Source organism: Paramisgurnus dabryanus, chromosome 3 (genome assembly GCF_030506205.2).
Source record: "Paramisgurnus dabryanus chromosome 3, PD_genome_1.1, whole genome shotgun sequence".
NCBI lineage: Eukaryota > Metazoa > Chordata > Actinopteri > Cypriniformes > Cobitidae > Paramisgurnus > Paramisgurnus dabryanus.
The window spans coordinates 43950563-43960514 of record NC_133339.1 but is presented as its reverse complement, the minus strand read 5'-3'; the positions used below and the strand labels follow the sequence as shown (position 1 = coordinate 43960514).

At 37.0% G+C, this 9952-nt stretch overlaps 1 protein-coding gene and 1 long non-coding RNA gene across 2 annotated transcripts; both read left to right on the top strand.

Moving 5' to 3' along the window:
- Positions 1–1429: 1429 nt before the first annotated feature.
- Positions 1430–9723, top strand: LOC135744956 (immunoglobulin lambda-1 light chain-like). The gene is made up of 4 exons (XM_073814077.1): positions 1430–1555; positions 1632–1967; positions 8800–8829; positions 9386–9723. Exons 1-4 carry the CDS (start codon positions 1474–1476, stop codon positions 9703–9705), a joined length of 768 nt encoding a protein of 255 aa, XP_073670178.1. The 5' UTR covers positions 1430–1473; the 3' UTR covers positions 9706–9723.
- LOC135744957 (uncharacterized) lies at positions 1988–8066 on the top strand. The gene is made up of 4 exons (XR_010530894.1): positions 1988–2040; positions 2310–2348; positions 2528–2618; positions 7451–8066. It is a non-coding gene; the product is annotated as an uncharacterized lncRNA (long non-coding RNA).
- Positions 9724–9952: the final 229 nt, after the last annotated feature.

Sequence of the window (9952 nt, the reverse complement as noted above, 5' to 3'; positions counted from 1 at the left end):
GGCAAAACAAAGGGCACAGATATATTTTATGTCAGTGCAAGTTGTTTTCAGTTTGCACAGCTCTTACGTTTATTTTAGTCTAGGACTAGTCTAATCCCTGTCCGGGAAACCGCCCACAGACATTAAGACTCTCAACAATGGTGACAATCAACAAAATATTCAGATAAACAGATCAACTCTCAACATCACAAACAAACTACTAAAAGTCATAACATAACCTATACCACAAAAAAGCAATAAATAAAGCATAATTTATTTATGCTTCAATGTGACTAATGCATGAGTTTTGTTCTATGTTGATATCCATTTAGCATTTTATTTAATTGTCACCATTGTTGAGATTTATACACTGATTCTTGATATTTGTTTTTGTCAGACATGCTGTTGTTTACTTTTGTGTGCATTATGTGTTTAAAGACTTCAAACTATCACTAAAACACTATATTTTTATTTTAATATTTACAATAACTTTAAAACAATCAAATCAGACATTCATTTTAATAGAAAACCGCAGGCAGCTTTAGAATTTCAGATCCATAATGAAATGCATCATAAAGACTTTTTGTATCTTTTCTTCATTTTTATTACACCATATTCTTTATTTTCTTAAAAAGTGCACTTCTGATTCTTCATCTCTGTAGATTTATTAAGTCACTTTGGATAAAAGTGTCTGCTAAATATTGGGTAATGTACATGAAATATCTCTTCCTCATTTTCATTCAGGATACACCTGCTAATCTCAATAGACCAATGGTAGATGTGCTGATTTATAAGGGTTTTTGTAGGTTATTGAACTTTATAGGATTGCATTTTATATGAATATTACCTATAAATATTTTTTTTTTGACAACTGACATCGAGTCTTTAATACATTTTTACATGCAAATGATCATATAATGATGTTTTCATTTCGACTTTAAATTTCATATACAGCTTATTAAAGCAACACTATGTAGTTTCCATGTAAAAATGACTTACAGCTCTCCCATGTGGTTGAAAAGCGCAACAGTGCCTGGTATCAGACACTCTTTTGCAGGCAGGGGAGGGGCGGGGCTGTGTGCTTTACCCTCCACCGCCACCTTCATAGTGTGCTTGTAGCAGCTAGGAGGCTGCTCAGGTTGCAGCAACAGTACAATTTGTCCAGTTAAAAGTTGTTCTATCACTGAAATAATTCTGAAAGAGACATTATTTAAAGGTAAAAAAACTACATAGTGTTGCTTTAATAAATGACTGGATTGTACAATACCCAATTATAGTTATTATAAAAAAAATGCATGGACACAGATGGCATTCAACAGTTAAAAATTAAATAGTTGATAAAGCAGAATTAATTATTTAGCAGAGCTGTGTAAAAATAAAGATTGTTAGTTGCTCTCTAGCAGGAAGTGAAGGTGATTGGCTGAATTTTAATGAACTTCCTTCTTTCAGAGTTTCTCTTCCTCAAAATCTCTATATGAGAATCAAATTGTCTTCATGTCTTCACTAAACTCAAACAGCTTCACAAACACAGACAAGATGACGATAATATTCATCAATCTCTTCACTCTTCTCTCATGTAAGTTACACATTTCACTCTTAACATATTGATGTCATGGACATGAAATGAAGGATTTTCTCATTTGTTATTTCAGGTGTCAGTTCAGCTAAAGTTGTCACACAAAAACCGTCAGTACTGATAGAAGATAAAGGAAAATCTGTGACTATGGACTGTAATATAGGAAAGGATGAGGGGGGCTATTATGTTTCTTGGCATAAACAGCTTCCAAATGCAGCTCCTCAGTATGTGTTGAGATACTATCATGGTCATAGCTCTCCTAACGAGTATGGTGCCAGTTTTTCATCCAGCCGTTTCACATCTAAAGCTCCGTCAAATCTTGACTATCAGCTGATCATCAATAATGTAGATGTGAGAGATTCAGCTGTGTATTACTGTCAGACATGGGACAGCTCTGCTAATGAGGGCGTATCACAGTGATTCACATCATGACAAAAACCTCCTCACTACTCTTAGTCAACTCTGCCTTGCAGGAAAAACCTGAAGTATATTTCATGCTTTTAAATTCAAATCAAAATATTTAACCACATAATAGACATTTGTACAGGTATTTTTCGAATAATGAATGTTAACAAATGTTTCTGTTTACTGTGATTTATAGTATTCATTCATTATTCAGTACATGAACATATATCAACCTAATCACTTTTACTGTTTGTGATAAAATCAAAAGCAACAGCCTACAGAACCTGAGGTTTATTTGATCAAATCTCCCAGCATAAGTAATTATTGTACCTTATTTATTTTATAACAGGTCAACTTTATACTGTAAGCTTCATTCCTTTTATAGCAGGTAAGCTTTATACTGTTTTAAATGATATATTTAGAGGACTCTGCTTGAACAATGACTTAGGATAATGATTTGTTAAAGTGTTAAAAAGCACATGTATATTGTATATTAAGTTTATTAAACTAATTTTTAAAAGAATATGTAGTATGACATGTGTTTAGTTTTTTTTATTGATATTTCAGAGTTTTTGTATGTGAGGAAATCTTGCTTATGCTGGGAGTGAAGGCAGTGCGTATGACCACTTGATATGAGAGACACATCCTGTTTTTAAAGGTGATGTATGCATGTTTCTTTCAATGCTGACATAAAAATAATAGTTATTTACTGTTAAAAACATTTCGGAGATTTGTGTGTGTATTCTTGTGGCACATTTAAGTGTAAAAGCCGAATTACTTATGATTATTTTGTCTATCTGTTGTAGGTGGATCGTGAGAGAAGCTTTAAAAAGTTGGATAGCTGCAGGTCGGCCATTGGCTTGATAACAGTGGTTTATGTGAATTCAGTGACGCATTCTCAAGTAAGAGACGTCTGTGAGGATTTGGGGCAGATGAACCCAAACGCAGACGGGGGATGAACAAAAACAGGAACTTTATTAACAAAAAGGGAAAACAAAACCCATGAGGGCACGTTCGTTTTGTTATATTGTGTCCATGACTGTTGTTTATGCCCGTTGTACATGCCCGTTGTACATCTTGCTGTAAGTTGTTAGTCCAGTGTATTCATAGTCTAGTCTGTTATTGTTATTTGTAAGTTCATATTTGTTTTATGTCAAGTTTAGTGTTGATCCTGTCGTGTTTTGCCCCCTCGTGGGTTTTGTTTTCCCTTTTTGTTAATAAAGTTCCTGTTTTGTTCATCCCCGTCTGCGTTGGGTTCATCTGCCCCCAAATCCTCACAGACGTCTCTTACTTGAGAATGCGTCACTGAATTCACATAAACCACTGTTATCAAGCCAATGGCCGACCTGCAGCTATCCAACTTTTTAAAGCTTCACTCACGATCCACCTACAACAGATAGACAAAAATAATAATAAGTAATTCTGCTTTTACACTTAAATGTGCCACAAGAATACACACATGGGGGAACACTAAACACGGGACATAACAGACTGCATACAAGACAGGACCCAATAAAAAACATGACAAATAATAACAATGTCAGACAGGCATAAATTACACACGGGTTGGGGTTGAATAGTAAAAATAGCAGAGGAAAGTGACCGGGCAGAAGAACAGGGTGAAGGAGGTGTATTGGAGAAAACAACTGATGGCGCCGGTGAGACAGGAGGCGCTGCGGCTGACTGGGACGGCAAGACAGGTGACGAGACCGGACCACAAGGTTGACAAGAGTAGGGTGGCTGCGCTGACGGCTGTGGCTGCACTGGCTCTGTCGCTGTGGCGGCTGCGCTGGCTCTGTCGACTGCGCTGGGTCTGTCGACTGCGGCAGCTGCACATGCCCTGTCGATTGCGGCGGCTGCACATGCCCTGTCGATTGCGCCGGCTGCGCATGCCCTGTCGGCTGCGGCGGCTGCGCTGGTTGGTGTGGCTGAGGTGCAGGGACAAGAGGTTCTACAGCTAGCTGAGAAGCCAACGCGAACCCAGGAGGAGACGGAGGACAGGAATCTCCCTTCTTCCTCTTCTTCTTCCTGGGCCGCGGAGCGGAGAGTGCAGAAGGTGGAAGAGGCACTGTGACAGGCGAGACAGACTCGGAGGAGGACCCCCCGGACGCCGACTCCCAGGAGATCCTCTTCTCACGCTTTTCACGGAGCAACACTGGTGCACAGGAGCTCTCTGGGGTCGAGGTGGAAAGTCTCGGGTCACCCAGAGTTAAAACTCCCAAGACTCGACCCTCCGGGAAGGGTGAAAGTGAAATGGGATCTGTGGCTGGCTCCCTCCTGGAACAGACCCCGGGTCCATACACAAGAGGATCAAACCAGGTAGGACCCGGTTCACAAACAAGGGGAAAGGTGCGACCTCTCCTCGCAGAGCGGCGGTACATCCCGTCCGCTGGGTTCAGTGTCTGCAAGTTCGTTTTGTGAGGATTTGGGGGCAGATGAACCCAAACGCAGACGGGGGATGAACAAAACAGGAACTTTATTAACAAAAAGAGAAAACAAAACCCACTAGGGGGCAAAACAAGACAGGATCAACACTAAACTACACTAAACTTGACATAAAACAAATATGAACTTACAAATAACAATAACAGACTAAACTATAAATACACAGGACTAACAACTTACAGCAAGCTGTACAACGGGCATAGACAACAGTCATGGACACAATATAACAAAACGAACGTGCAAAGAACAGCAAACACAAGGACTTTAAAGGACAAGTTCGGGATTTTACACTTAAAGCCCTGTTTTCAGATTGTTTATGATGAAATAGAACGGTTTTGACTGAAATTTGGACATATGCGGCTGCCCCGAGAATTTTGTGGTGTTTGTGTTTCACCTCTCACCTTTACAATGGGTTTAATGGTGCACTGGAACAATCCTTCCTAAAATGCATTAAACTTTCATTTACAAAGACGTGAAACTCATCGAGTGGTCAGGGGTGTTCACTGATATGTGACCAGTCACGGAAAGTAGGGACACAAGTCGGATCTGGGCATTTTGAGTTATTCCCAGATTCTGAAAGTGCAGTTTCTAAGCTTTCCAACGATGTGTAACACATGGAAATCTGATAAGATTTGGAGAAGTTGTGGCCATTTGAATATAGGAACTTAGAAATACTCAAACCGAGAAAATAGAGACGAAAGGGACTCTTCTTTTCAGCTGGGGGAGACAATAGGGCTCATTTACATCTCATTTAGCTAAGCCATACCCCCTGTAAAACCCTTTTTGAGATGTTCTAGCATCATATGTAGTATTTTATGACCAAATGACAACCCGCAAAAATAAACATGACTCTTTTACCTTTGTGGGGATCACAAATCAAATCCAGTCTGTTTCAGATTATCCAATGACCATATTTGTCCACAAATGCGTATAATCCGTGAAATATAGATTGTTTACATCAGATTTCGCATGAATGTCTGGTAATACAATATAATATATAATCTGAAGACTATTTAAATCGTAACATGTAAGGGTATATGAGCTTACACTCCGTTAAACACATGAACCCGCCTTCAAAGTTTGTATTTAAAATAGGGAAGTAGTATAATAGATCATCCAAACAGCGCCGTCGAAAACGTGACATCCTTTAGAGATGTTACCAATGGCTCGCTCGTTCCTCCATCAGCCAATGACTTCATGGAAAATATTGATAGACAAAACATGTAGCCAATTATATGAAGAATACAACGATATCTGTGTGTCTGGACTCATGCAGCGCTGCAAGAACTGACATAGAGATGACGTCAAAGTACCGCGAGAGCGAGTCGAAATTAAACTACTGCGTAAGATTTCTTGAAGAGCTCTCGCGGTACTTTGACGTCATCCCACTGCGGCGCCGCATAAAGTCTGTGACGCGGCTGACGTACGATGCGGCTGACTGTTATTTGTTCCGCCCCAGCTTCTTGTATTTTTCTTTTGTTTTGTGCGCCCGAGCTTTACAGTCTGGGGAGACGCACGCTATAAGTAAAAAAAAAAAAAAAACTTAGCAAACATGTCTGAGGAACAGGGCAGCGCGTCACTACAGTCACGTGACTTCACGCTCGAGCCGAAAGAGAAGACAATGCTGAATAAAGTCGTAATTCTGCTATTTTTGGACCAAACTGTATTTTCGATGCATCAACACAATCTTATTGACCCACTGATGTCACATGGACTACTTTGATGATGTTTTATTACCTTTCTGGACATGGAAACCATACATAGATTTTCAATGAAGGGGATAGAAAGCTCTCGGACTAAATCTAACGATAAAACATCTTAAAGTGTGTTCCGAAGATGAACGGAGGTCTTCCGAGTTTAGAACGACATAAGGGTGAGTCATTAATTACATTATTTTCATTTTTGGGCGAACTATCCTTATTTAGTAGTCACGCTGTTCCCTTTGGGGGCGGAGGCGAAAACAAAAGCTTATACAGTATGTAAATATACACACAGACAATGACGCCCCTCGCTGCACGGTAGAATCTCCGGAAAAACAAGCATATTTTAACCGCAAAATGTACGCTTTTAAATATACAAAAACTGCTATCTCAAACATGGAGAGGCTTCTTCGTGATCTCAACTAACAGATTCTGCAATAAAATGAAAATCACAAATTTTGAAAAAAAAACTTTGTTTCTCATTTTCTCGAAACTTGTGCTGCCGACTTGTGCCCCTGGTTTCCGTGACGGGTCACATATGCTCACACAAAAATCGCTGCAAAATACGCATTCCAACAGGTTTTATCGCAGTTTTTGCCAACTCCATTGACTAGTATTAGATGTCCTGTTTGAAAAAATAGGTCCACAAGTTAACAACGAATGCTAAAACAGCTGTTGGAAAGCATCTTTTGCAGCGATTATTGTGTGAGCATATCAGTGAACACCCCTAACCACTCGGTGAGTTTCACGTCTTTGTAAACGAAAGTTTAATGCATTTTAGGAAGGATTGTTCCAGTGCACCATTAAACCCATTATAGAGCTGTGAGGTGAAACACAAACACGCGAACATTCTCAGGGCAGCCGCATATGTCCAAATTTCAGTCAAAACCGTTTTATTTCACCATAAACAATCTGAAAACAGGGCTTTAAGTCTAAAATACCGAACTTGTCCTTTAAATAGGGGAACTTAAAAGGGGAACAGGTGAAAATCATAACAGGTAAGGGATCGGGTAAAAAGTGACGGGACAAGGAAAACATGTGGCCTGATAATAAATAACCTATAGCCACGTGTTCCCACACAAAACATGGTACTGTCAGAACCCTGTCACAATGAACTAAATGTAATACAAGACAAGATACTGATAGGATCCTGACAACGTCAAGGAAATATATGAATACATCTTTCACCAAGCATTCACCTATTTTACTGACAAAACAGTTATCTTGACCAGAATCTTATGAAAACTGTCAAATCATGTTTATCATACTGTACAGTATGTAAGCAAACTCCAGGCTATATTAACTTTTTGTCTCCATGTCTTATCTTTTCACCCACGACCAACAGACCCAAATCTTGTTTGGCCTGATGCTCAACCTTGTACAGTCCACCAAATGAAGACCACAGCCAGGTGATGGGAATCTGTGGTAATCACAGCCTGCATCTCAAGATCACCATAGCAGATCATCTATTATCTTACTCTTATCTGACCTGTTCAGCATCATTGCCACAAAAGAAACATTGGATGGAGTATGCATAATGTTTCAGGACACGAAATAATATGGACATTTTTTGACTAGCTTCTATAAACATTAACACAATCCTATTGACTTGTATTTTTACAGTTAGTAATGTATTTAACATCCCATTAATTTGTATTCTGTGTCGTCTTTTTGTGGGTGCTAAAATGTAGATCTGAATGTAATGTCATAATATGGTAATATTCAGTATTTATTATCATTTGCATGTTTTAATGTGGCATATGTCATGATATTAATGATTTTATTTAATTTGTGTCTATTTAGAATGATTGTCTTGCCAAATTTTATTGTTTATTTAATATTGAAGCAGTTATTTAACATCCATATCTAATTTGAGTAGTGATTTGTTATATTTGCATTTTAATTCATGTATTTATTTTGATGTATATTTTTAACGTAACAATGTGATTTTAATACCCATATTTATTATTGATGACACCTCATGTAATAAAAAAGTGAAAATAAAAGTATTTTTCTGATGTCTTGCAGTTCTGTTTTTAAACTGTTAAACCTTATAAAGTGCTGGAAATAAAATATAAAGTGCATAAATAACAAAAATAATCCTCCTGACAGCTGATAAATTAAAAGGTTCTTTATAGCACTACTGTAGTTTTATGTAGCACTTTTTAAGGCAAGGTTCTGTATAGAACCACCCAAAAAAGGGTTCTATATAACACCAAAAAGTGTGCTGCTATTTTTACAAACTGAAGAACCCTTATTTGGTACTATATAGAACCATTTTTCTTAAGAGTGAAGTAATCTGGTATTTATGAAACACAAATCATTATAATCCTTATAATTTAAACATTAAAATATTGACCTGTAATTAAAATCCCTGTCTGTAAAGAGTTTATAAGTTACTGTTGATTTATTATAAACTCACTGAAGAAGTTTACTGATGTGACTCTGGATTATAAATGATGTAAACTGGCTTGTTTTGTAGTTTATTATAGCAATTTTAAACTTCAGCATGTGAGTTTTTGAGTTTTAACACAATTTAAAAAAAAAATGAAATCACAAGTATGTGAAAATAATATGAAAGGACTTAAGGAGACAGAGATGAGTTGAAGTTGAGTTTCAACTTCTGTTTGTATCACATCAGAGACTGAGGAGGTTTTTGTACGACTGAAGATCTGAAATCTATCACTGTGGTATTCGGACAAGGAACAAAACTCATTGTGACCGGTAAGTCATCTTTCTAATCAGATAATAAACTGTTTTTATATTTTAAATGTATGTAAAGATATTTTATAAAATAAAAAATGATATTTGGTGCAATTTATTTTTGAAGAAACATTTTACTGCATAATCAACACTTTTTTATGTATTTTTGTAACTCAAAAGATTTTAACAGCACACAAATTGATCTGCTTTACATTTTAACAGGGATTATAGTTAATGTTGTGTTCAATAGAATCACCTTTTAATAACAAAAATTATGGACACATTGTATAGATGACTACATTTATTCAGTTTCAGTTCTCTGGAAATTAACATATACAAAACCAACTAACCTGTTTAAATAAGTCCTAGAATAATAATTACAAATACATTTGGGTGGGATTGGGATGGATTTTCATAAATAAACTCAAACACAGTCATTAACAGAGTCAAACTCAATCTTTAATTTTAAGAGAGTTTAATGTTGTAAAATGTTAAATGTTTAAAAGTTTCAACACTTCTTATTTTGTGATAAAGTGCATTTATTTCTTCATCTTTCTCCATGGTTTGTGTTGTGTAGATTCAGGTGTTTCTCCTCCTGTTGTGAAGATTTTGCCTCCATCCAGTGAAGATGTGAGCTCCAGTAAAGTGACTCTGGTGTGTTTGATCAATGACATGTCTGTGGGATTTGCTGATGTGAGTTGGTTTGTGAATGGAAACTCAGTTACTGATGGCGTCTTGACCGGATCTGCTGAACAGCAGCCGAATGAGAAATTCAAGTTGAGCAGTTATTTAACCATTGAGAGATCAGAGTGGGAGAAAGACAAAGATATCACATGTAAAGTGACTGCTGCTGGAAAGATCACAAACACAAAGATCAAGAAATCTCAATGCAATTAATAAATGCATAAAAGTGTATTGCCTTGTCCTGATTTTTGTAATTTTTTTAGCAATAGTGTGTAGTAGAAAACAAATTATAGGCAATATTAAAGAATTAATCTGAGTAGTTTAATTTCCTTAACAAAATGTTTTGTATTGAAAAAAATGTGGGAATTTTCTTTATAGAGTATCCTTGTACATTATTGTGCTTTTTGATCTGAAATAAACTGCATAATTCATAAACTGCTTTCTTATTGATTTTTAAAGA

Coding starts and splice junctions, on each gene's coding strand:
- LOC135744956 (XM_073814077.1), top strand. CDS start 1,474: ATGTCTTCACTAAACTCAAACAGCTTCACAAACACAGACAAGATGACG. Junction 1,556..1,631: donor TCTCTTCACTCTTCTCTCAT/GTAAGTTACACA, acceptor TTGTTATTTCAG/GTGTCAGTTCAGCTAAAGTT. Junction 1,968..8,799: donor CTCTGCTAATGAGGGCGTAT/CACAGTGATTCA, acceptor TCACTGTGGTAT/TCGGACAAGGAACAAAACTC.